Here is a 27,707-nt window from a genome sequence, read left to right on the forward strand (position 1 = left end):
GAGCGAGGACACGGGCATGCAGGCGCAGTGGTTTTCTGACTTTAAAGTCAGAAATTCCAGAAGTGAACTGGAGGCGGGGCCGGAGCATCGGTGAGTGGCTGCGCCAACACAGGATGTCTGTGGGGGACCATTAGAAGCCCCGGGTAAGTTCAGCTAATTTTCCCCCGACCCCGCTACAGTATCCCTTTAAGGAATGGTCAGACAGCTGAGCGGATCATTACAATTGTGTTCTCATACATGAAGATACAGAACCTTTGTAAATCAGGCCCAGTATTGCGAAGTTTGCAAATGTCTGTATAGAAAATATAAGACTGCCTACTGATTTACATACTTACGTCTTTTAAATCTCTTATAGAATAAGAGTACCAAGCCCATGCAGAGGAGGAGTGATACAGCTCCAATTATTCCAGCCACTGCTGGAGGGGACAGCAGAGAAGGTTCTGAAACAGGAGATCATTACACGTAATTGCAGTGCAAGCTTTTCATTTGCTGTCTTAAACTAATTTCCACAACTTATTCTTAACTAATCCACCCCAACCGCTTAAAGAGAATCTGTAATAAAAAAAAAAGTGCCCCTGGAGATACTTACCTCAGGAGGGGGAAGTCTCTGGATCCTAATGAGCCTTCCCCCGTCCTCCGCAGTAGGCCCGATCCAGCGCTGGCTCCCTCCGAAAATCCACCAAGAAGCTTGTAGCACGCGGTGATATTTACCTTTTGGATCCGGCGCAGCACCATCTTCCCCCTCGGGCTCTGGTGGAAATATTCGACCCCGATTGTACTGCGCATTCTAGCGGAACCGATTGTGCTCGGCTATCTTCACCAGAGAACGAGGGGGAAGATGGTACTGCGTCTGCACTGGATTCAAAAAGTAAATATTGCCGACTGCAGCTGTCCAGGGATCCCAGCACTGGATCGGGGCTACTGCGGAAGATGGGGAAGCCTAATTAGGAAAAAGAGGCTTCCCCCTCCCAAGGTAAGTACCACCATGGGCACTTTTTTTTTAAGTAACCTGAAGTGGCTTCCACCATCCCCTAAACCACTGGCGTAACAATAGGGGAAGCAGCCCCTGCCCCCGCGGGGGGTGCTCATGGCCGTTTTGGGGGGGCAGGAGGGGTCGCAGCATGAGGGGAGAGCTTTGCACATCAGCGGGGAGGGGGGACAGTCCCCACCCCCCTCACCTCGGGCTCTCCCCTCTGCGCTCCCCTCCTGCATCTATCTAAGTGGCAGCAGTGGCGGCGGCAGCAGCAGCTATAACTACCTCCATTCACCACAGAGGTTTCCGATCTGCAAGGGCTTCACATTACTTCACCCCTTGCAGATCGAAGACCTCCGGTGGTGAATGGAGGTAATTGTAGCTGCTGCTGCCGCCTCCACTGCTGCCCCTTAGATAGATGCAGGAGGGGAGCGCAGAGGGGAGAGCCCGAGGTGAGGGGAGTGGGGGGGACTGTCCCCCCTCCCCGCTGATGTGCAAAGCTCTCCCCTCATGCTGCGATCCCTCCTGCCCCCCCAAAACGGCCATGAGCGGGCCCCAGGGTGGAGGAGGGGGGGCCCGCTCAAATTCTTGCAGGGGGGCCCGAGGACTTCTAGTTACGCCCCTGCCCCAAACCCCCATACTCACAAGGGTTTCCTAATTTCATCATGGGTCACATTTTCCTCATCATCCAGAGCTACGTAATATGTTGGCGCTTTATAAATACTGTAAATAAATAATAAATCTGAGTGGACTAAGTGTATAATAACTCTCTTTGACACCATCAGACTTATGCCCCCTTTTTTGCTTATCAAATAACAACACCAGCTCCCCCAAAAAGAGCAAGACAAGCGTTTCCACTATCAGTCTACTCCTTATATGTAGAGTATCACAGTAAGGGCTGATGCACACCAAGAGCGGTTCTGAGCGTTTTTTTAAGACACTTTCAGGGGAAAAACCGTTTGGCTAATGTTAGTCAATGGGCTGGTGCACACCAGAGCGGCTCGTTTTTCCCCCAAACGCAAACTCTGGTCCTGCAGCATTTTTTAGATTTCTGAAGTGTTTCTGCCTCAATGTAAAGTATAGGAAAGTGGAAAACCGCTCTGAAAAATGCTAGATCAGAGCGGTTTTCCAGGCGTTTTTTGTTACAGAAGATGTTCAGTAACAGCTTTACTGTAACAATATAAAATCTGCTACACAAAAACACTCCAAAAAATGCTAGGCATGTTTACAAAATCTCTATAAACCTGCCTAGAATCGCTCTAAAAAACAGCTTCAAAAACCGCTAGCGTTTGCGGATCCGCTAGCGGTTTTTGGTTTGCACTGGCCCGAAGAGCATTATACCTGCTCCCATTGCTGGCTTTGCTCCTGATTCTGTAGTTTACACACACTCACTGTTACACATCTTCACACATTTCCCAGTGTTCCTTTATCATGTGACAAGCAGGAATGCTTGGGTACTATAAGGAGGTCAGGTGATAGCAGGCAACTGCACAATACAGGGAAGAAGAGAAAAACTGGCACTGTAGCAGGTACTATAGTATAGATCTGCATGGGAGGAAAGGCTAGTTTGCAGCTGCCAGAGGAGCACTGGAGAGGGTCCATAAATTGAATAAAAGGGAGGAGAATTGGGACCTTGGAGCAAGACCTCAAGGCAGTGTGCTTTATTTAAAAGGAAATAAACATGTTAGCCTCCATATTCCTCTCACCTCCGGTTCCCTTTAAAGTGGACTTGAACTCTTGCACAGGACACAAGGAAAACAGAAATGCAACCTGTGTGTTTTTAGAGAGAAGAGCCTGTCTAATTCCCCCTCATCTTCAAATAATCATAAGTGTAATTTGACCCCTCAGCTGTGTCAGCAGAGAAATTCGTCAGTCCTCGGCAGACACAGCTGATATGTAAAACACATGATGTTAACACGTTGTCTGCTTCCATGAAAGCAGGAAGTAGACACACTGCAGATTTATTGCAGGAGTTCTGTGAGCTGTAACGAATGTTTTTTTCTTTAAATGTTATTATACCGTTGCTTATCTTTTAGAGCAGAGAGGAAGTTCTGAGTTCAGGTATGCTTTAACATTCCATTCCCATTTGTTATTTTCTACTTTTATTAACCAAATTTGGCTTGTTGGAAAAAAAAAAAAAAAGTCTCTTATACTTACACAGGAAGCTGAACTGCATGCTTGTCTGGCTGCTTCTGGTTGCAAATGAATGCAGCCTGATGGCAGTATTTGTAACCCCATGCATGTCAGCGCTTGACATATCGTGCCGTAACTAGACAGCAAAAAGCTGCATCATACCAAGTCTAAGCATGGCCACACCCACACTTAGATGTGCCTCAATGAGTTGGCTGCCTCTCTGCTGCCTATCCCAAACGCTAGCAAGTGCCCAGTCGGTGCACAGGAGCAGCTGAAAGACTTTCTGTGTGAAAGAGGCCATACTCTTTAAGAAAAGCTATAGGAAACTTATTAGAGCCATACAAGAACCTGCCGGTGTGGAACTAATGACTTACCTGCAGTGCCGGATTTGTACTCTTTACCGCCCAAGGCCACTGTCACCAGCCGCCCCCCTTCGAATAGGTAGCGAGATTACCTCTCCCCCCTTCCCTCCAGTATAGGTAGCCAGATGACCCCTCCCCCCATTCCCTCTAGTATAGGTAGTCTGAAGAGCCCCCCAGTATAGGTAGCCAGATGACCCCTCCCCCCTTTCCCTCCAGTATAGGTACACCAGATGACTCCCTTAATCCCTCCTTTTCCCACCCCCTTTCAGTATAGGTAGCCAGATCGCCTTCACACCACAGCAGCCATCAGTGTCACTCATTTCTCCACTCATCTCCAGTACAGAAGCTTCCTCTTCCTTTCTGTGAGAAAACACGGAAAAACCGCCGCGTGTACTAGCAGCAGGGCGGCTGATTCCGCGTCCAGCGCGGCGGTCTGCACGCGGAAGCGTGCACCTAGTGACATGGCAGAACGCGGAAAAGCCACCGCAGGTATTGATGGCGGGGCGGCTGGTTCCGCGTCCAGCGCGGCGGTTTGCACGCAGTAGCGTGCAGCTGGGATGGCTGGGCCTGTTGGTTCACATAGGTTTAGGAATACACGCGCGCGCTGAAAGGCAGAAATTTTGTGATGGCCAAGGGGGAGGGGATCAGCTGACCAGGACGGTCAGCTGACCTCGGAGCTGGTAACCATTGGTTGATCACTTTAGGGTGGCGCCAGAGAGCACTGATCTATATATGGTTACTGCTGGCCACTCTCAGGTTGTCTGCCGTTGCGATCACTACGTGGAAGCACTCAGACCTTAGTCAGATCCAACAGTGTGTTTGAACCAGGAGGACCTGGTAATTCACACTGAGCCAGATTCCTTGTGTTATTATTCTGTTATACTTCAGACTAGTTCCAGGGTGTAGAGACCACGGACCTCACACCCAAGACTAGGGAACTTGTGTTATCATTCTGTTATACATCAGACTAGTTCCAGGGTATAGAGACCACGGATCTCACACCCAAGACTAGGGAACTTGTGTTATCATTCTGTTATACTTCAGACTAGTTCCAGGGTGTAGAGACCACGGATCTCACACCCAAGACTAGGGAACTTGTGTTATCATTCTGTTATACTTCAGACTAGTTCCAGGGTGTAGAGACCACGGACCTCACACCCAAGTCTAGGCATTGTTTGATAATTGTTATGACCTGTTGCTTTCCTGACTATCCCTCTGCTTTCTGATTCGGTACCACGCATATCTAATATTCCGTTGCCAAACCCTGCCTGCCCTGGATACCGAATCAGCCTTCTGTCTTTGTACTTTGTCTGTCCGTGTGTTGCCGACCTGGCTTGCCCGACCTCGAGAGCTATCTCTCTCCACTAAAGAGATAGTCTCCAGATCAGTCAGTGACATCCACCTTCAGGTGTCACTCACTCTCTGGTCCTTCCTACCTTCAGCCTGACTCCCACCCCTCGGAGAGTCTCAGTCTGCTGGAAGGTTTCTGTACTCTCTATTGCAGTACTTCCAGTACTGCCTAGGCCCACCTGCTCCTCAGGTGGGTTACTCAAAGTCATACTGTTACACCAAACACTCAATATATATATTTAGAGGTGTCCAGAGGTTAGCACTATATCTGTATTATTGGTGATTTTGCAGATCATCCATAATCAGGTATAGATCTGTATTCTTGGTGATACTGCAGATCTCTCTGCGAGCTGACATCGATCGTTACACTTTCTGTCTCCAATGCTGCCCAAGTCCATAGCTGCCGGCCACAATGCAAACGTGCACAGAGAGCAAGTTGGCTGCTGCACAGGCGGCTAGCAGCAGAGTACTGAGGTCAGGTGCTCGTCTGATCTCCTTGCATTGCAGCATTTGCAAGCTTGCGCCAGTTTAGCCTGCTGCTTTGGTGCCCTTGCTCCTGTGGTGCCCTAGGCCATGGCCTGGGTGGCCTTGTCCTAAATCCGGCCCTGCTTACCTGCAAGAGGTATGGTAAGAATGTGACTCATTTTAGACTTGATCTTCCTCCCTCTCATTTCCTCCTCATATAAACAGTAGAAGTCAGCATGGCTGACAGGCCCCAGTTCCCACATCAGAGAGGCAGAATAATCCGTCACATTTCTCTCAGAATGTTCATTGGATGTCTTGATATAGAAGAAATGTCTCATTAGATGTGGATCTGGAGCAGAGCAGTTGAGTGTCACCTTGAAACCATTATTCATTTTAACTACTGAGGACAATGTGAGATTTGGAGCTGGTAGCCGGTCTAAATAGGGACAGACGAGAAAAAGAAGGTAAAATAATGAAATAAACACAAAAGTAATCAATGCGCTCAAGAAATGTAAAGTACAGTGCCTAGATAAAGTATCCACCCCCCATACCCGGTATATCTATGCCCTTGGAGACTTCATCTTTACTCCAGAGGCGTAGATATACGTACCTTGCTGCAATCACCATTGTGCATGCTCCCGCGTGCCCTCCCAAGCGCGTTCTTGTCACCACTCATTCGTACACAGATCAGGGAATGGGAACACCGCTCCAATTCACCAATGTAAGTGCCTGTGATCAGGGCCGGTTTAAGCAACAATGGGGCCTCAGGGCAAAATAAACCTGAGGGGCCCCCCAACAGATACGCAGGAACAAAAATCGGCATTAAGGGACCTTTTTTGCAGCTGGTATAGTCAGGTGTGAAGCCCCAATCGGTCGGAGCTCCACATTCTGGCTACCCCAGCCTGCATGGGGGACAAGCGATTAAAAAGTTTCAGGAGGGGGATCCCACATAATTTAAAAAAAAATTCCCACACTCTAAACATAAAAAAAAAAAAAAAAAAAAAAAAAAAAAAGAAAATAGGAAAAAATGCCAGGGATCTTCATACAGCCATATTGCGGCTGTATAGCGATCCCTGGCTAAAGCGCTGCAGCTGCGTATGGACCCCCTGGAAACCCCGTCAGGAAATGTATTGCTCTTTCTTTTGATACATGTAAAATTATTACACTATCGTTAGGTTTGCTACTAAAAGTGGCATTTACCGCATTTAAAAGTATACTTTTTCCTTCGAAATTTTAAAATCGATTTTCTCAAAAACTATAAAGTCTTTTTGAAAAATTGTTTTTTCCTCTTATTCCCAATGATCTCCTTAACATAACCTGCAAATTTAGGGTTTCTAGCATTTAAAGGATACCCGAACTGAAATGTGACATAATGAGATAGACATGTGTATGTACAGTGCCTAGCACACAAATAACTATGCTGTGTTCCTTTTTTTTTTCTCTGCCTGAAAGAGTTAAATATCAGGTATGTAAGTGGCTGACTCAGTCCTGACTCAGACAGGAAGTGACTACAGTGTGACCCTCACTGATAAGAAATTCCCCTTTTTTACCTCTTTCTTGCTCTCAGAAGCCATTTTCTGCTAGGAAAGCGTTTTATAGTTGGGATTTCTTATCAGTGAGGGTTACACTGTAGTCACTTCCTGTCTGAGTCAGGACTGAGTCAGCCACTTGCATACCTTATATTTAACTATTTCAGGCAGAGAAAGAAAAAAAGGAACACAGCATAGTTATTTGTGTGCTAGGCACTGTACATACACATGTCTATCTCATTATGTCACATTTCAGTTCGGGTATCCTTTAAGGTGGATTTGCTATTAACCATTAAAGTCAGCGGGTTTTTAAATGTGTATTTTTTTCCCTTTGAAACTTTAAAATCGATTTTCTCAAACTATAAGGTCGATTTGATTTTTTTTCCCTCTTGTAGCCACTGGGGGCCCCTACAAGCTCTAGGCCCTGGGGCAATTGCCCCCTTTGCCTCTATGGTAGTGCCGGTTTGCCTGTGATCAATGATCACCAGCATGAATGAGATGCCGGTGGTCATTATCAAAAGTGAAAGTAAGGCAAGCACAGTCTCCCAGATGTCAAGTGACACTGCATCCCAGATGTCAAGTGGCACAGCCTCCCAGATGTCAAGTGGCACAGCCTCCCAGATGTCAAGTGGCACAGCCTCCCTGATGTCAAGTGGCACAGCCTCCCAGATGTCAAGTAGAGATGGCCCGAACCTCCGATTTTCAGTTCGCGAACTTCCGCAAAAGTTCGGTTCGCGCGAACTTTGGCGAACTGCAATAGACCTCAATCGGGAGGCAAACTTTGAAAACTAGAAACACTTATGCTGGCCAGAAAAGTGATGGAAAAGATGTTTCAAGAGGTCTAACACCTGGAGGGGGGGGGGGGCATGGCGGAGTGGGATAGATGCCAAAAGTCCCGGGGTAAACCTTGGATTTGACGGAAAGCAGCATTTTAAGGGCAGAAATCACATTGAATGCTAAATTGCAGGCCTAAAGTGCTTTAAAACATCTTGCATGTGTATACATCAATCAGGGAGTGTAATTAGAGTACTGCTTCACACTGACACACCAAACTCACTGTGTAACGCACCGCAAACAGATGTTTGTATAGTGACGGCCGTACTGGACTGGTGCGCACCATGACGATAGTGCAGGCCGTGGCGGTTCTCAAGCCCATATGGTCGCCGGGCTGCGGTAGCTCAATGATAGAACAGTGACTGTCCAGCTGATCAAATTTGGTCTGTCCACAATGAAGCAACAACCTTATTATCATGGGTGTGCCCCCCCCCCCCCTTTTGTTTTGTTGCTGCAGTGCAGCCAGAAAAATTAGGCAGGCATGTACACGCACCAGAAAAATTATTATAGCGGCCTGCACACACCGTAGTCCAAGGGTTCATCACTGCTCACAGTGTCTACATCCACACTTAAGGCCAGGTAGTCAGCTACCTGCCGGTCCAGGCGTTGGTGAAGGGTGGATCCGGAAGGGCTAAGGCGAGGCGGCTGACTAAAGAATGTCCGCATGTCCGACATCACCATGAGATCGTTGGAGCGTCCTGTCCTTGCCTGCGTGGACATGGGAGGAGGATTACTGACAGTGGTACCTTTATTGCGTTGTGCTGTGACATCACCCTTAAATGCATTGTAAAGCATAGCTGCAAGCTTGTTCTGCAAGTGCTGCATCCTTTCTGCCTTCAGGTGAGTTGGTAACATATCCGCCACTTTGTTCCTATACCGAGGGTCTAGTAGCATGACCACCCAGTACAGCTCATTCCCCTCAACAGGCTGGACAGCATGAAAGATGCCATCTGTACAAAGTTGGATCCAGACATACTATCCATCTCCTCTTGCTCTTCTTCAGTGACGTCAGGTAAGTCCTCCTCCCCCTAGCCACGAACAATATCACGGGAACATTGAGCAGCACAAGCCCCCTGCGATGCCTGCTGCAGTTGTTCTTCTGCCGCCGCCTCCTCCTCCTCCAAAGAAACACCTTCCTCATCATCCGAGTCTGACTCCTTCCCCACACAACTCTTCTTCCTTCCCCCTCTGTGCTGCCACAGGTGTTGTTCTGATAAGAATCTATCCCACAATTCTTCTTCCCATAACTGTTCCAGTTCATGCTCCTCCACAGCTTGATCCACCACTCTACGCATGGCACGCTCCAGGAAGTAAGCGTATGGGATCAAGTCACTGATGGTGCCTTCACTGCGACACACCAGGTTGGTCACCTCTTTAAACGGCCGCATGAGCCTGCATGCATTTCGCATGAGTGTCCAATTGTTGGGCCAGAACATCCCCATCTCCCCAGACTGTGTCCTTCTACTGTAGTTGTAGAGGTACTGGGTGACAGCTTTCTCCTGTTCTAGCAGGCGAGAGAACATAAGGATGGTCGAATTCCAGCGAGTCGGGCTATCGCAAATCAGGCGTCTCACCGGCAACTTGTTTCTCCGCTTAATGTCTGCAAAGCGTGCCATGGCCATGTAAGACCGCCTGGAATGCCCACACAACTTCCTGGCCTGCTTCAGGACGTCCTCTAAGCCTGGGTTTTGACACAAATCTTTGAATGACTAGATTCAGCACATGTGCCATGCAGGGTATATGTGTCAGCTTTCCCAAATTCAAACCAGAAATGACATTGCTGCCGTTGTCACACACCACGTTGCCAATCTCCAGCTGGTGCGGGGTCAGCCACTGATCCGCCTGTTTAAGAGCAGCCAGGAGAGCTGCTCCAGTGTGACTCTCCGCTTTGAGGCAAGACATGTCTAAGATGGCGTGACACCATCGTACCTGGCATGCAGCATAGGCTCTGGGGAGATTGGGCTGTGTAGTTGGAGAGGAGATTGCAGCACCAGTAGAGTTGAACTGCCACTCAGCCAAGGAGGAGGAGGATGACAACAGCGAAGAGGATGTAGCAGGAGGAGAGGAGGTGGCAGGAGGCCTGCCTGCAAGCCGTGGAGGTGTCACAAGTTGGTCCGCTGCACAACCACGTACTCCCTGCCATCAGTCACAGGTTGACCCAATGGGCTGTGTAAGTAATGTAGGGGCCCTGACCGTGATTGGCAGACCAGGCATCCGTGGTCAGGTGGACCCAGGGGCGCCTCTAGCCATTTTGTCACTCCAGGCGAGAAAATCTGCGGCGCCCCCACCCCATGGCGCCCTTCCATGAAAATAATCGTAATGCAGCAGCGTTTCACCAGGAAATAATCATAATGCAGCAGCATTTTTCTTCGGAAAATTTGTAATGCGTGCAGTGTTTCACCAGAAAATACACGTAATGTAAGGCTGCAGAAGTGAGCTTACGGGCTGCAGGCCAGTGAACTGACGTGGCGTCTATTAGATGCCACAAGCCTGTTCACCACCTGAGGACACATCATCTGGCGGGGGGAGGGGGGGTATGACCACTGTCCCCCCTGCACAGCACTCATGACCGACTGGTCGGCCTGGCACCCTCTACAATGGGTCAGAATGAGGCACAAAGGGGGACAGAAGGAGTCACAGGGGGACAGAAGGAGGCATGAAAGGGGAACAGAAGGAGGCAGAGGGGGACAGAGGAAGGCACAGGGGACAGAGGTGGCACATGGGGACTGAGGAGGCACATGGAGACAGAAGGAGGCACAAAGGAATATAGAAGGAGGCACAGGAGAACAGAAGGAGGCAGAGTGGGACTGAAGGAGGAACAGGAGGGCAGAGGTAGCACAAGGGGACAAATAAAGACAAAGGAGACATAAGGAGGCACAGGGGGACAGAAGGAGGCACAAAGGGCACAGAAGGAGGCAGAGATGGCACAAAGGATGAAAGAAGGATGCACAAGGCACAGAAGAGTCAGCTGCCTGCAACTTACGCTAAGTAGATGCAGCAAAAGCAAGTAATAGAACACCCACAGGGGTGTGGTTTAATTTTGGGTGGGGCTTAATCCAGCAACATGGCGCCCCCCAGGACCAATGGCACTCCAGGCAATGGCCTGTACTGCCTATGCCTAGAGGCGCCCCTGGGTGGACCCTTGACCCAACGCTGTATGCCAGAGATGACACCACTTGCCTCTCAACTTCACGGTACAGTTTGGGTATTGCCTTTTTAGAGAAATAATTGTGGCGTGGCATCTTCCACTGCATTGTCCCAATGGCCACAAATTTATGGAAGGCTGCAGAGTCCACCAGCTGGTATGGTAACAGCTGGCGAGCTAACAGTTCCGCCAAGCCAGCTGTCAGAATCCGGGCAAGGAGGTGACTGGCAGAAATTGGCTTCTTCCGCTCAAAGATTTCCTTCACAGACACCTGGCTGCTGGTGGCAGAGGAGCAGGAAACGCTCAAGGTCAGAGACAGGGTGGAGGTGGGGGGCTGTGAAGGTGCAAGGGAGAAAGCGGCTGAAGATGCTGCACCTGAAGGAGGAAGAGGAGAAGGAGGGTGGCTTTTCTTTTGTGTGCTGCTTTTCCTCTGGTGCTCTTCCCATTGCAGTTTGTGCCTTTTCTCCATGTGCCTTCGTAAGGCAGTTGTCCCTACGTGGGTGTTGGCCTTTCCACGGCTCAATTTTTGGAGGCTGAGAGAACAGATGGCATTGCTCTGATCTATCAAAAAATTTCCAACACGCTGAGCCCCCCTGGGGTGATGGCACTATGGTAGCATCAGCAGGTGACGTTGAAGGGCATGTTGACTGGCTGTCCATAGGTGGCGATACATGGTGCCGGACACTGCCACCAGCTGTTTCTGATGACGAACTCCCCCTGCTTTCTTTCAGGAACTCGTCTCCTCCTACTCCTCTCTGACTCCCCCTCTGAACTGTCCCCCTGTTCTTGTCCTCTATTGGGAGCATACATGGCATCCGTATCATTGTCATCATCATAATCATCCTGCCCAGCTTTGCTTGCCTCAGACACCTCCAAAACTGCACCAACAGCAGGTACTTCATCATCCTCCTCCTCACACGTTACGTCCATAGTGTCGCCTAACTCAGACATATGAGGTGGTGTAACTTGCTTAGCGCCTTCATCTGGTTGTAACAATAATGGCTGTGCATCAGTGATTTCCCCACCCAAATAACTCCTGCAACTGTCAAATGTAGTGAATGTGGTACTTGGAGTAGCGCTGGTGGCTGCGGAAGATGAGGTGTTCTGTGTTAAATAGTCAACCACATCCTGACAATCTTGGGAGTTGATGGGACGTGCCTTCTTCTGAGCACTGTACTTTGGTCCAGGGCCGCGCAAAATCACATCAGCACGACCTCGCACAGACCTGCCGGGTGGCCTTCCTCTGGGTCTGCATCTACCTCTGCCTCTACCTGTTTTGTCCGTTTTCTCTATATCGGGGAGATGAAGTGAAAGGTATGCAATGACTTGACTAATCGAATTTGCAGTTACACAGGTGCAGTTAACAGGTATGCACGGAGTGGTATATCACGCTGCGTACACTCACGTAGGTAGGTGGGTTCACTGAACACAACGGGTAGGTATATGCAGTGATGGGTATTACAGCTGTGCACCTGTCACGCACACAGGTACCGAGCAGGTACAGTGACACTGCGTGCGCTCACGTAGGTAGGTGGGTGCACTGAAGTGAACACCAGGTAGTAGGTATATGCAGTAATGGGTATTATAATGTGCACCTGGCACAGCAGTAATTATACAACCAAGGGACCAAAGGCCAGCTGCGACTGACTGACAGAGCTGTATATAGTGCAAGTGGGAGACACACACACACACACATACACACACACACACACACACACACACACACACACACACACACACACACACACACACACACACACACACACACACACACACACACACACACACACACACCTCTCAAAAGAGCTGTTGAGGGGTGCTTATTTTAGCAATAAGAATCAGCAAGGAGCAAGCTAACAAGCCTACAAGAGCCTAACTAAGCTTTACCTATAGGTCTCTGCACAACAGCTCTCCCTTCTCTAATCAATGCAGGCACACGAGTGAGTGAAAAGCCTGATGCTGCCTACCTTTTATAAGGGTGAGTGGCTCCAGGAGGGAGTGTAGTCTGAGATGGCCCGAACGGTTCGCCCGCGAACGGTTCCGGGGGAACTTTGGGTGGTTCGCGTTCGCCAGCGAAGGCGAACTTTTACGGAAGTTCGTTCGCCCCCATAATACTCCATTAGGGTCAACTTTGACCCTCTACATCACAGTTAGCAGGCACATTGTCACCAATCAGACTACACTCACTCATGCAGCCCCACCCCCCTTACAAAAGGCAAGGTTTTCCAGCCGTTTTACTCACTCGTCTGCCTACAGTAATTAGTTAAGGGACAGCTGCTGACAGACTCTGCTAGGGAAAGCTTAGTTAGGCTCTTGTAGGCTTGTTAGCTTGCTCCTGGCTGATTGTTATTGTTGCCAGCCTAGCATGTACCATTGTGATATACCCAAGAGAAAAATGAGCTCTCTCTCTCTCTCTCTCTCTCTCTCTCTCTCTCTCTCTCTCTCTCTAGGACTTGATGCTATTGAAGCTTAAAACCATCAACTGATACCAGCAGAATTTCACAGGCAATTTCGGAATTCTGCCGGATTGAAAAAGCAATTCTGTTCCGACCAAACGGAACGGAATAACCAATTTCAGCCCAAAATTGCGGAAAATACAATTCCACGGAAAGCGGTGACCCTACTAGAGAGAGAGAGAGAGAGAGAGAGAGAGAGAGAGAGAGAAAGAGAGAGAGAGAGATAGATGAATCTACATCGCTATCTGGGCTTCTCTTCAGACAACTGTTGAACACAAAAGGCCATGCCTGGGTGGGCTTGAACCACCAGCCTTTCAGTTAACAGCCAAACGCGCTAACCAATTGTGCCACAGAGACTGTGTACCACAAAGACTGTGCACACAGTTGCTGTTGAATGATTTTATGGGGATGTATGTGTGTCTTTTGGAGGGAGGAAGTAAGTCTGCTCCAAGAAGTTTCAGCATGTAGTGTTGGTGGTATAATGTTGTAGATAGCAGCCTACGAAGCGGTAGGCCTGGGTTCGATTCCTGGCCAGTGTATGTGAGTTGGCTTTTGACATCCTACAAATCCCTAAGCAAGCTCATTTTTCTCTTGGATATATCACAATGGTACATGCTAGGCTGGCTTCAGCATGTAGCATTGTAGTGTGTTGTGTTGGTGGTATAATGGTTAGGATAGCAGCCTACCAAGTGGTAGGCCTGGGTTCGATTCCTGGCCAGTGTATGTGAGTTGGCTTTTGACATCCTACCAATCCCTAAGCAAGCTCATTTTTCTCTTGGATATATCATAATGGTACATGCTAGGCTGGCTTCAGCATGTAGTGTTGATGGTGGTATAGTGGTGAGGAGAGCTGCCTACCAAGCACTAGACCTGGGTTCGATTCCCGGCCAATGTATGTAAGCTGGCTTTTGAAATCCTACAATTCCCTGGAAGACAAGACCCTCCTCCTCTTCCTCCTCCTCCTCCGGAGGAGGGAGAAAGGGAGGATTACACTTCATGATGTTGTAAAGCAGTGTAGGCTTGCAATTGAACATTCAATGAGATTTTTGATCTTAAAACACTGCTTTGTGTTAAATCCAGATTTTTTTCCTAGGACTTTTGATGTCTATTCTACTCAACCATGTTTCCCTCCAGGTATTAGACCCCTTGAAACATATTTTCCATCACTTTTGTGGCCAGCATAATTTTTACAAATTTTCCAAGTTCGCCTCTCCATTGAAGTCTATTGTGGTTCGCGAACTTTCGCGGTAGGTTCGTGAACCGGGTTCGCGAACCTAAAATCGAAGGTTCGGGCCATCTCTACTGATTGGCTACAATGTGCCTGCTGACTGATGTAGAGGGTCAAAGTTGACCCTCATGATGCACTATGGGGGCGAACCGAACTTCCGGAAAAGTTTGCGGTTCTCTGCGATCGCGAACCCCGGAAGTTCGCGGGGAAAAGTTCACCGGCAAACCGTTTGGGCCATCTCTAATGTCAAGTGGCACAGCCTCCCAGATGTCAAGTGGCACAGCCTCCCAGATGTCAAGTGGCACAGCCTCCCAGATGTCAAGTGACACAGCCTCTCTGATGTCAAGTGGCACAGCCTCCCTGATGTCAAGTGGCACAGCCTCCCTGATGTCAAGTGGCACAGCCTCCCTGATGTCCAGTGGCACAGCCTCCCTGATGTCCAGTGGCACAGCCTCCCAGATGTCCTGCGGCACAGCCTCCCAGATGTCAAGCGGCACAGCCTCCCAGATGTCAAGCGACGCTGCCTCCCAGATGTCAAGCGACGCTGCCTCCCAGATGTCAAGCGACGCTGCCTCCCAGATGTCAAGCGACGCTGCCTCCCAGATGTCAAGCGACGCTGCCTCCCAGATGTCAAGCGACGCTGCCTCCCAGATGTCAAGCGACGCTGCCTCCCAGATGTCAAGTAGCACTGTGTCTTAGATTTTATTGATAAGGTGTAAAAAAAAAACTCCTGTGAGAAAACTTAGAAGAAACCTGAATTGAATAGAATGCAGTGTGTGATCAGAGAAACTGCACGGAGCAAGCTAAGCAACTGCTGGTTCCTGAATTCTCCTTATTGCTGCAAAACTCACAATGTAATCTATCTGCGTTATTGATTATGGGCCACTTCTAAAATCTTCTGTGAATACAAGGTTTAAAGTGCAGGTTAAAAGAATAGCTAACAATGCGGTGCACAATAAAGAATGACAAACTTACCAATCACATGTATTGCAATAGGCAGACTAGTGAGCGACTCCACCTTTCGACCCTGTTCCTCGATGAAGTATGAACAAGTATAATTTCCATTATCATTATATACTACTGGACGATTCGGAGACTTCCGTGAATCACATTCTCTTAGAAATTTACCATGTTTATATATATTACAAGCTTTAATATCTTTAGATGCTACAGAATCGGCCACACATGACATTTGAAGGGTCTCTCCTACAACATATAGCTGGTGATTCAATGCCAGCTCCAGAGCTGGAGCCCCTGGTGGATCTGAAATATCAACAGAAAAATACATTAGCAAAAAGAACATATGAATTGGAACTTGGTGGCTACTATAAACTGGATGACAGAGAACAGTATTACTGAACAAAGAACAGACAACATTAGCTTCTTATTCTTGTGCACTATAGATAGTCTGAAGCATCTCACTTTAATAGCATTTTTATGTCGCATTATATATAAACAACATCTAAATTTATCTACACTGATGCTATTGATGCCTTAGTATGCAGATGTACATGAGTACATTTACCGATATAGTAAAATATCAGTATTTGTAAAATTTGTACATACAAAGAATAAAATATTTAGTAACGTAAAATATGTACATACAAACAAAATATTACAAAAACGACAACGTTGCAAGTTTCAAAAAGATAACATATTTCAAAAACTTTAATGTTCTAATGTCAAAAACTATATTTATCAAGCCGTTTAAATTTCTGCTTTGGGTGCCGTATTAACTACGGTACATTTGCATTACAGCCTTTGGGGCGCCCAAATCGTTCATTAGTCATGGGTGCCAAAATTCCTGCTACCGTTATCACCACAATTTATGCAAAGATTCTTTAAATATAAGCGCCCTGATGAGTCATTTCATAATGAAGCACGTGGGGCAGGTTCACATGCGAAAGATCAAATTACAGCAACAGAGGGGTACGGACTGCTCAGCAGCATCTTGCTACCACATAGGGAACATATCCAGGTGGCTGGATGGCTCAGCCGGGCCAGCAATTCCATTAAAACTCAATGTTCAAAACTATTGATGACCTTTGAAAGTGCAAAGCCTGATTTTAGCTTGTTTAACTAAACATTTTTACACTATATGAAGCTTTTGTTTATTTGAGGTGTACATCACCTGGAACCATTACACCAAGGATGCTTCTACACAAGTTCTCCTAAGTATTGATATCCTTATTTGTAAGATATAAATATAGCAGCTATGCAATAAAATGCAATGGCAGATTTCAGAGCAGATAAACTTTGTAAACAGATGATATTACTATGCACAAAAGCAAATATGCTAACTGTATGGGTAAAAAGTGGGAAAACATGTTTTTACTGTATATTATGGCAGAGTTGTGTCATGTTTGTTTTAAATTTTGATTTAAAAACACCCAAGTCCTTGTCTGCTCTACTGCAAGTCTGATTTAAATAGAAGCCCCAGCAACAGCAGTTTTGAATCTCCTGTTGACAGTTTAGATCCATTGACCTGTACCAGTGGGAGTCCTTGATGGGGAATAGCTGTTGAGGCATCCTACAGGTCCTGTCCAGGCTTCTCTAGAGAAGATTAGGATTGGGTAAAGGTGTCATGAAGGGTCAAATTAGACCAGTATATCTGGTTCATGCTCATTAAACAGCACAAAGACAGTGGCCCACAAAATGTTGCCAATCTACACACTCAAAACAATTTGGCTCAAATTGCTTTCTAGTGTCCAGTTGTCTGATGTCCAATTAAATGGCTTTCTTGAACTGCAGCTCTTGGGGACATATTGGCTTTGACAGAATGCTTACCTACAACACTAACAACGTTATAAGAGCTCCTTTTGGAATGTATTTGTCTTCCAGAGTTAATAATGGAGAAACCACATGAATATTTTCCAGCATTCTCTGGGGAAGAATTGTCTATTCTATATCTTGTCTCTGAGCTGTCGTGTGTGAAGATGTTCCTATCATCTTTGAAATACTGGATTTCTGTCACTTTTAGTCCTCGAGGAGGAGAACAGGTCATGTTGATAGTCTCTCCTCTTAGGTAAACAGGAAATTCTGGCTCTGAAATTATGGATGGTGCAGAAGGAATATCTGTAAAACAGAGGCAAAAAACTATTAACCTGTAGATCCTGATTGCATGTATTTTTTTTATACAGATTTTCATGCAATGTTTTTCATTAAACGTTTATCAGTGTAAAAAATTAAACCGTACACAGTCTAAAAGAGACATACAGTAAGTGTCAACATCCCAGGGCTGTTATCATGTACACAGACAGGTTTCCACTCTATCACTACAAAAATACTATAATCATAAACACAACAGTAAATATATGAGGCTGAGATTGTCATAACCAAATGCGGACCGACGCAGTTTAAATCTACATCGAGCGGGTGGCGCTGCAGTTCTGAGTGGATGTAAGCTCTACGTCCCATTCACCGCACGTCCCCACCCGTTCCCGCCGCTCTTGCCGCTTTCTACCCGCCGCAATGTGCTGCCCTGCCGTCTCTATAACGGCAGAGCACTGTGAGCCGGGCAGGAGCCGTTTTCATTGGATCCTGGCCCTGTCTTTATTATAAGCCAATCCAATTGGCTTTCATTGAGTGACAGGGTCAGGAGCCAATGAAAGCGGCTCCTGACTGGCGCACATCGCTCTGCCATCATAGAGAGCAGCCTGCGGCGGGGACAGAGTGGGGTGACCGCCGGGGGTGATGGATTATTGCGGTGATTCGTCTGGATGTGGCGTTTTAGTGTACCAGCAGCCTCTGGACCTTAAGGGGGCAGAGGCTGCTGGTACCAAAGTGGTTAAGGTGCCTACACACCTGTGATGTATGTATGCGACATTGCTGGGCCGGCTGCTCAGACACGTGTCAGCTGTGTAGCAGATGAAGCTTTCTGTTGCTATGTGGAGGGCCGACGGAGTGGCGCACGCGAGACATCACGCGGCTGGCGGGGGAATGGCAAGGACAAAAGAATTGTCCGTTGCGCGGGGGCAGGTAAGTGATCCGCCGGGCTGATCATTTGCAAGTTGAGGGCCACTGTACACATACGTACACAATAGTAGAAAGGATTTTGGTTAGCACTTCAGCTTCTCAGTGAGCAAAAGATTTTATTCTCCAGTTACATGTCAACACTTAAGTTAACAATTGTTTCGGGGCCACCAAGGGTCCCCTTCTTCAGAACAGTGCAAACACTGCACTGTTCTGAAGAAGGGGACCCTTGGTGGCCCCGAAACAATTGTTAACTTAAGTGTTGACATGTAACTGGAGAATAAAATCTTTTGCTCACTGAGAAGCTGGAGTGCTAACCAAAATCCTTTCTACTATTGCGACTGTCTATTGGATGTGGCTGGACATCCGAGGTTATGCGCCAGAATACTACGGAAAGGTGTGCCTCTCCCCACCATTTATCTTGTACACATACGTACAAATATGTATTTTAAGCAGAGGCTTTTTTTCATGCCTAAATGCCAACAATCTCGTATGAGGTTGATTCCTTGTGATAAATCAGTGCAACTTACTGATTTCTGACAAAACAATATTATAAATCCATGTAGCAGGATGGAGATTCAGCTTTGTAAATAAAAAAAAGAAGTCTTGGAGTTCTAAAGTGGTTCAAATCTCAGCTCTTCCTTTTCAGTTAGCCAGCACCTATTCAGTAAGGAGACCTTGTGCAAGACTCCCTAACTACTAATTAACTACTGCCTATAGAGCGTTTCCTAGTGCCTGCACCTCTTGCGCTTTGAGTCCGCCAGGAGAAAAGTGCAAAATAAATGGTCTTTGACTTTGTCTAGGTATAACTCTTCAAGTTCTGCCTACTAAGAGCACTGTGGCTGAGTGAATGAATCTTGAGTACGCTATGTATTTAAAGAAAAGCAACATACAGTAAACCAGTGTCTGGCCTTTTGCACACTGCAAGCGATTCCGATTCAGATTCCGCTTTTTAATCTGTTTTTACTTCAGATTCAGATTCAGATTTGCAGTTTGCTCCTTGCACACTGCAAATCTGAATCTGAATCGGAGGTAAAAACTGATTAAAAAAACGGAATCTGAATCGGAATCGCTTGCAGTGTGCAAGAAGCCTTTATCATATCACCAGGCGGGAAATCTTCCTAACTCAGAAAAAAATCAATATGGCAATAGAAGAGCTACAAAAGCAACAGCTTGTTTAGGCATTAGTAGTTCTCATGAGGGGTTATCTCATGGCCCGTTTGGCTTCCTTTACTCGGGTCAAAAAAATGTGGGTTTTAACTTTGCTAAATACAATACAGATCCCTTAAACAAGTACACTTACCAATGACCTTTATGTCGATGGGTGCACTCCTCTTTGATTCTATTTCTCTCCCAGAATGCATTGTTACGTATGAACATGAATAGCTGCCAGCAGTGTCTGGGCCAGACGTCACCAGTAAGTTTTCACTCTTGTTTCCTGAAATGTTGTTGTTCTTGAAAAACTGATATAATTTCACTCCTTGTTGGTCTGTGTTACAAACAACAGTGACAGTCTCTTCCCTTGTATACACTGTAAAACTTGGCTTCAAGGAAATTGATGGGCTAGAAGGGATTTCTATAATGATGAAAGGTAGACACAGTTATTGTAAAACCTGGAAGTGCTGCCTATGTTCTACACCAGAAGACTCACATCACAAGTAAGAATGAATACAGTTTGCATGGATAAAATTGCATATAGATATAAAACCAAAAGAGTCATAAGAAGAGCAGCGGCTGATTTCATCAAGCTTGAGGTGCACACAAGTCTGTATCCGTCTTTACCTAGCTTTAGTAATGTGTGTTATAGTAATATGAATGGCATTATTTTTAAATTAATTTATTTGCATTGCATGTAATCTACAATAAGATAAGGAGGGGCTCTGTCTTTTTGTATGTTCCAATAGTTTATGCTGCATTTACTTGGATGCCATCAACTCAGTACCTCCTGTGTTTTCTGTCACACTACCGGGAATAGAGATTTCACATCAGGGCATTTTAGGGCTATTTAAAGAGAAGGCAAACTTCTGTTTTGCATAGCATTTTAGCAAGGGGGCTTTTTTTTTGTCCTTTTTAGCCACACTAATTCATTCCATGCACTGATGCGGACCAACCAGTCTAAAATAGTCTGTATGCATAGTGGATTATTGTGGTTCTGTAAAACTAACAAGCTGGCACATCATTGCATTTCAGGGGTTCTAGAGGTCTATTTAGCTTACAGTAACAAAAAAGGGACAGTTTGCATATTCGGCAGTGATGCATTGTGGGAGACATCATATGTTTTAAGAAGGCAAACTTCTGTTTGGCATAAAGGAGGAAAAGTTCAGAGAGAAAAAAAAAAGAACCTTGCCTGTTGCCATTAGACAAGGCAGTATTGAGAGGGATATAGTGACTGCCATCTTTATTACCTTAAAAAAAATGCTAATTACCTGTGAGTGAGACCTGACAGGTCCATATCTGGACAGACATAGTTCACATGTTTTGAGTCTGCACATGCTCTTAATCTTACCCTTGCCAAACCCTTGCTCTTAACCTTGCCAACGAGAACATGTTGCCCAAATACAAGTACAATATCATTATTATTATTAACAGGGGCGTTGCTAAGATCCTAAGAGATCTGGGGCACTTTTGGGAACTCCAGCCCCACAAAATGGGTGGAGCCATGCACCAGAATGTGGGTGGGGTCATGGGTGGAGTCAAATTTACATGAACTTAACAGCGTTCTAAGTAGGCCTTCCCAGCAAAATGTTGGAGGAAGCTCCCTTTCCATTAATACAATAAATAAATAAATGCAGCATATCACACAAATAGGCAGTTCCACTAAAACATAACTAGGCAGAGTTACCTGGCTTCTGTGCTGGTTGGTTTGGCTCTCTGCTGAGTGGGCTGGCCTGCTGCCAGGTTGTCCCCCCATAGCATTCCCTGACCTTCTAGTGGACACCTCTCATGCTCGAATGGGCCTTCCATTGAGGCACCACAATTCCCAGCTTGCACCATAGAATAACCACAACTCCCTGCATAACCCCATAAAGGCTTCACAGCGCCAAGCATGGCATCACGGCGCCCAATATGTCCACATAGAGGCACCACAGCACACAGCATACCCCCCCATAGATGCTCCACAACTCTGACTCTGCCTGGGGGACATCCGGGGCACCCCAGAATAGACCCTTGGCACGTGCCACCGATTTTTGGGTCTAGCAATGCCCCCGATTATTAATGATTTATACCATCATCTTCTGTGGCTCAATACAGTGTTAGAAAAAAACATGGGTATATAACAATGCATATATTGGTATACATAAAAATTCAGATATCAGCACATAATGCAATGTTGGCAGACAACATACAAATGACAAATTTATAGTGATGAACAAAATGTACACCAACTCACAGGACTCAAAAAAGAGAGATCACATATTACCCCAAAGCAACACGCATTCAGTCAAATCAAATTAAAAAAAAGTGTATTTACGCAAAGCTGCTTATTGTTCCCCACCTGTAATGCTGACTGTTACATCGGCACTCTGCGATGAGCTGATCTCCCTTCTAGATATTTCCACCCAGTATTTGCAGTAATATTTCCCTGAAGCCTGATTGGTGGAGGTGGAGATTGGGTAAACAACACTTTGCATCGATTTCTCCTCATGAATTTTCTTCCCTTCTTGGTAAATCTGGATGACTTTTGCAGAGACTTCAGTTGGGGGTGAGCAGGTCAAAGTCACAGATTCCTCTTTAGTGTAGACAGGGTATGGGGGAGTCAGGGTAATATAGGGAGCCGGTGGGATCTCTGTAACAAGAAGGTGACATCATATATTTTGTCTTCACTATTTATGACTATTATAGTAGTTGCCATTGTGCTCACATTTTGCCACATTTGCTAGGAAGAATTTGAGCACAAAGACTATTTAGATAAAGCTGCATAATGTTTCCCACCTGTAATGCTGACTGTTACATAGGTACTCTGTGATGAGCTGATCTTCCTTCCATCTATTTCCACCCAGTATTTGCAGGAATATTTCCCTGAACTTGAAGCCTGATTGGTGGAGGTGGAGATTGGGTAAACAATACTTTGCATGGATTCCTCCTCATGAATTTTCTTCTCTTCCTGATAAATCTGGATACTTGCAGAGATTTCAGTTGGGGGTGAGCAGGTCACAGTCACAGATTCCCCTTTGGTGTAGACAGGGTATGAGGGGGTCAGGGTAATGGATGGAGCCGGTGGGATCTCTGTAACAGAAAGGTGACCTCATATATTTTGTCTTCACTATTAAAGACTTAAGATATAATAGACACAGTAATTACACAAATATATCAACTGAAGTAAGATGGCAGAGATGGTTATAACAAAATACCTCCCAACTTACTGAGATAAGAAAGAGGGACACTTAAGCCACACCCCTGCTACACCCCTTATCACGCCCCCTGCACACCCCCAGTCATGCATACCATAAAGATTTCATAAGAAAAATATGTTTTATAATACAACTCACACTTGTCCAGGGGAGGACTGGGACCTTTTGGCCTGGAGGGAAAACACAAACTAGAGGCCCGTTTTCACCACTGCCCAAGCCCAAATGACAACACACACGTGCCCCACGTGCTATATGCCAGTAGTCACATGGGAAATACAGTAAGAACACTTGACGGCTGGGGTTTTCGTCGCATTCAGAATTTATCATCAGAATTCACCTGCAAGCAGCCCTTTTGGAGTATAAGGATTGTCTGCAAGCAGCCCTTCTGGAGTCTAGGGACTGTCTACAAGCAGCCCTTCTGGAGTCTATTGACTGTCAAAAACTTTTCAACCTAGACAATACCTTATGTAGCTGTGCACGTGCAGTCATTTTAACAATGATGAGAGACTAGACAGATTTTTTTCCCATGGACCCTGCTGGCAAGCTTCTGCTCTGCATCATGCTGTGCATATTTACCAGCTTGCCTGCCCTCTAATTGCTCTGAAATTGGGCATTTATTTCTCTCAGCCAGCCTAGTGGTTCACATTGCCTTATACAAAAACATGAAAGCACTAGGCACTGTATCAGCCCTAAATCATTAAATGAGAGGCAGCCTGGGGGGAAATCTCCTCCTTTCCCCCCTGGCCAGTCCTCCCATGCACTTGTCCTTTCTATCCTGGTTCATTTTCATTCGTATTAACCTTGTATAAGGGAGAGACAGACTGGCACCAGATGTGGGTGGGTGGGCACTGGGTTCACCGGATTGCGTACTCCATAATCAACGTGCTCTCCAGAGCATACACTTGAGCAATTGACAATGAAGAGAAAATGGAGGCACAGTTGAAAAAATAGAAATACCTTTTAATCCACGGTGTGCTGACACGCGGGGTACAGTGGGGGTGAGGGGAGGTATTTCTATTTTTTCAACTGTGCCTCCATTTTCTCTTCATTGTCAATAATTCATTCGTATTAACATTTGAAAATAGAAATATATATTAATACAAAGAATGAGAATAATGTTTAAAGTCATTTAAGCATATTTTCAGTAGAAGCATACATATATTTACACAGATCTGCATAGGTGTCCTGAAAGAGGGACAAATGAGGAAGAAAGAGGGACTGGGTTCAGGGGTGTTCTTAGGGTCCTTGGAGATTGGGGGCACCTGTGGTCACAAGGTGGGGGGTGTATGCGGCGCGCATAGCGCTCCGCAGCAAAAAATGGGCATGGCCATACAGTGAGTGGGCGTGGCCAAATGTACATGAACTTAGCAGTGGTGTAAGCTACAGATAATGGGCCTGCCCATCAAAATATTGGATAGAGCCCCCTGATAATTTACAATCAGTATAGGCATAGATCAAAGATGTATACGCACATACAATTTTGATTAGTCAATCACTGACCAATTTTACTACCCCCATGCAGTAAGTGGGCCAACAGACAATGCATTTGATGAACAGAGCTAAAATTGGCTAATCAAAATTGTATGTGTGTACCAGGCTTTACAGCTAATACTGTACATACTGAAAGTAGCAGGGATCAGAAAGCATACAATACAGCTGGTTTAAAATCAGTAAAGGCACAGAGTAACACCTTATACTGTACACACTAGAGGTAGATCAGCACAAAGTGCAGGCACTAGAGAACAGCTTATACTATACATACTGTAGGCAGCAGAGATCAGCACACTGCAACTAGCGCGCCGAAAAATATGAGGGTTACATTGTGAAAAATGGGTGTGGCCATGGACCAGAATGTGGGTGTGGTCACGGGTGGAGACAAATTTACATGAACTTAGCAATGGTGGGACATTAGAATAGGACAGTGGTAGCAAACCTATTGGAGGCCGAGTGCCCAAACTGCAACCCAAAAGTCACTTATCTATCGCAAAGTGGCAACAGTAATTTAAACTAAATACTGTACAAATGTTTTAACCACATAAGGACTGGCTGTGTTTTTTATGATCTGTGCTGCATGGGCTCTTCAGCCCGCAGTACAGATCAGCAGGCAGGCAGGGAGATCAGACTTCCCTCCCCCCTTTTTTTCCCCAGTAGGGGGATGTCCTGCTGGGGGGGTCTGATCGCCGCTGCTCACGTCTGCCTAGCGGGGGGAGCTCCTCAAAGCCCCCCTCCGCAGTGCTATTCCCCACTCCCTCTCCTTCCCTCCCTCTCCTCCTTCCTATGAGCGGTACAGGACGGCGATCCGTCCTGTACCGCCTCTGATAGGCTTCAGCCTATCAGACGGCGGTGACGATCTCCTATACGGTGCTGCTGGACAGTGCTGTGCAGGAGACCAGACCAGCAGCGGCATGCAGAGCTCTCTGATTCTCTCGGTAAGTGATTCCCGGTTTGCTGCTGCTGCTCCTGGCTGCAATTTTGGAGGGAGAAGCATGGAAGGGGGGCTCCAGGTGAGGGAGGGGAAGGCTTCCCCCCCCCTCCCCGCCGCTCTGTGCCCACTACCCCCCCCCCCCCTCTAGGCTGGGGGCACTTAGACCTGCCTACCTAAATGGGGACATCTATAGACCTGCCTACCTAAACTGGGGACATCTATAGACCTGCCTACCTAAACTGGGGACATCGATAGACCTGCCTAACTAAACTGGGGACACCTATAGACCTGCCTACCTAACTGGGGACACCTATAGACCTGCCTACCTAAACTGGGGATGCCTATAGACCTGGCTACATATACTGGGGACAGCTATACACCTTGCTACATATACTGGTGACAACTATATACCTGTCTACCTAAATTGGGGACAGCTATACACCTGGCTACCTAAACTGGGGGCACCTATAGACCTGCCTACCTAACTGGGGACACTTATAGACTTGCCTACCTAAACTGGGGACATCTATAGACCTGGATACCTAAACTGGGGGCACCTATACACCTGCCTACCTAACTGGGGACACCTATTGACCTGCCTACCTAAACTGGGGACACCTATAGACCTGGATACATATACTGGGGACAGCTATACACCTGGCTACCTATACTGGTGACACCTATATACCTGCCTACCTAAACTGCGGAATCTACTGCCAATCTGATTGCATTTTGTGGGGAGATCGGCTGCCAATCTGATTGCATTTTGTGGGGGAAATCTGCTGCCAATCTGATTGTATTTTTTTGGGGAAATCTGCTGCTAATCTGATTGCATTTTGTGGCAGAAATCTGCTGCCAATCTGATTGCATTTTGTGGGGAAATATGCTGACAATATGATTGCATTTTGTGAGGAAATATGCTGACAATATGATTGCATTTTGTGGGGAAGTCTGCTGCTAGAAGTTGGACAGCACTGGACTACTTACTGTTTTTTTATTTTGCGGCATTTGACTACTTGATGAATTATTATAAGGCATGTAACTACTTGATTATTATATCTAAAATGTATATGGTCGGACCCACCACTACTTATTACACAGCTACTTATTATTTTTTCGTTATTTTTGTTTATTTGTAAGCCTGCCCAAGACCCATCATGACCACGCCCATGTTCCAGTGCGTGGGCGTGGTGACACCCATTTATCTTTGCTGCACGCGCCGCATGTGGACATTTTCCTGGTGGGGGACTGTCCTCAGAAGTGCTCACAATATATTCCCTACCATAATCTAATGTCCTGCTATATATATATATATATATATATATATATATATATATATATATCGAAATTTCTACATGCGTATGTGAGCTCAAAATGGGGGGGGGGGGGGGGGGGGCTTAGTGTCCCAGTCCAACCCTGCTCTAGTCTCCCCTCACTGTAAAATAGACTGCTGAGGAGAAGAGAATACAAACAAAGTAGTTACACAATAACCATATACACTAACGTAAGATGGCGTAATGAGTGTTAGAATTGATTTACAACCTCATTCTAGATGCAAATCACAACAATAAAAACATTTGTAAAGTGTTTTCCCCATAGGAGTCAAAGCCTATAGTTTTCCCGTAGTTTAGTGTTTGGTGCCAAGGCTGACTTTGTCACAGAGGAAAATGCTACATCTGAAAAATGCGAGACAAACAGTTGATTTCTCAGTCTAGAATAAAACCCCTCCAGAGTTGAAGCTGTCCTGTCCAGGTATAGCATGACTGCAAGATATTGTCCCTAAAGGTAGAAAAGTTTGGAGTGCAGAGACTATATAGATAAATCTGCAGATTCCTACCTGTAATGCTGACTGTTACATCGGCACTCTGTGATGAGCTGATCTCCCTTCTAGATATTTCCACCCAGTATTTGCAGGAATATTTCCCTGAAGCCTGATTGGTGGAGGTGGAGATTGGGTAAACAACACTTTGCATCGATTTCTCCTCATGAATTTTCTTCCCTTCTTGGTAAATCTGGATGACTTTTGCAGAGACTTCAGTTGGGGGTGAGCAGGTCAAAGTCACAGATTCCTCTTTAGTGTAGACAGGGTATGGAGGGGTCAGGATAATATAGGGAGCAGGTGGGATCTCTGTAACAAGGTGAAGTACATCCTATACAGTATTTTGTGAATTAACTTTTTACATACATTAATTTTTTTAAAGACTTAAGATATACAGTATTAGACACAATAATTAAACAGTTTAGGACTGTAGTAAGATGGTACAGACAACAGTAGATAGCACAGAGTAAAAGAGAGCTGGACCTAAAGTACCTGGTAGTGTCCATGGGCCAGGACACTATCTGTATGGAAGCTGCAGTATGTTTCTACCCGTGTTTATGTGGGTTTCCTCTGGACAATCTCTGTAGTCCTTATCCCATCACAAAAACATACTACTAAATTAATTGGTGTGCACTTAAAGGTCTTAAAGTGTACCAGAGACAAA

At 46.2% G+C, this 27,707-nt stretch overlaps 1 protein-coding gene across 2 annotated transcripts in view; it reads right to left on the bottom strand.

The window, feature by feature from the left end:
- The window catches only part of LOC137554609 (basement membrane-specific heparan sulfate proteoglycan core protein-like), a 55,825-nt gene that overhangs the window by 13,441 nt on the left and 14,677 nt on the right, over positions 1-27,707 (bottom strand). The window contains exons 5-12 of one of the 2 annotated variants that reach the window (XM_068271509.1): positions 27,062-27,352; positions 22,381-22,674; positions 21,944-22,234; positions 19,751-20,023; positions 17,263-17,550; positions 15,451-15,738; positions 5,432-5,719; positions 336-440 (exon numbers count right to left, since the gene is read on the bottom strand). In XM_068271509.1, the coding sequence (XP_068127610.1) occupies positions 336-440; positions 5,432-5,719; positions 15,451-15,738; positions 17,263-17,550; positions 19,751-20,023; positions 21,944-22,234; positions 22,381-22,674; positions 27,062-27,352 (2,118 nt within the window). The remainder of the gene's footprint in view (positions 1-335; positions 441-5,431; positions 5,720-15,450; positions 15,739-17,262; positions 17,551-19,750; positions 20,024-21,943; positions 22,235-22,380; positions 22,675-27,061; positions 27,353-27,707) is intronic. The other variant, XM_068271510.1, reaches the window with a different exon arrangement.

This window comes from Hyperolius riggenbachi, chromosome 1 (assembly GCF_040937935.1).
Source record: "Hyperolius riggenbachi isolate aHypRig1 chromosome 1, aHypRig1.pri, whole genome shotgun sequence".
Classification (NCBI taxonomy): domain Eukaryota; kingdom Metazoa; phylum Chordata; class Amphibia; order Anura; family Hyperoliidae; genus Hyperolius; species Hyperolius riggenbachi.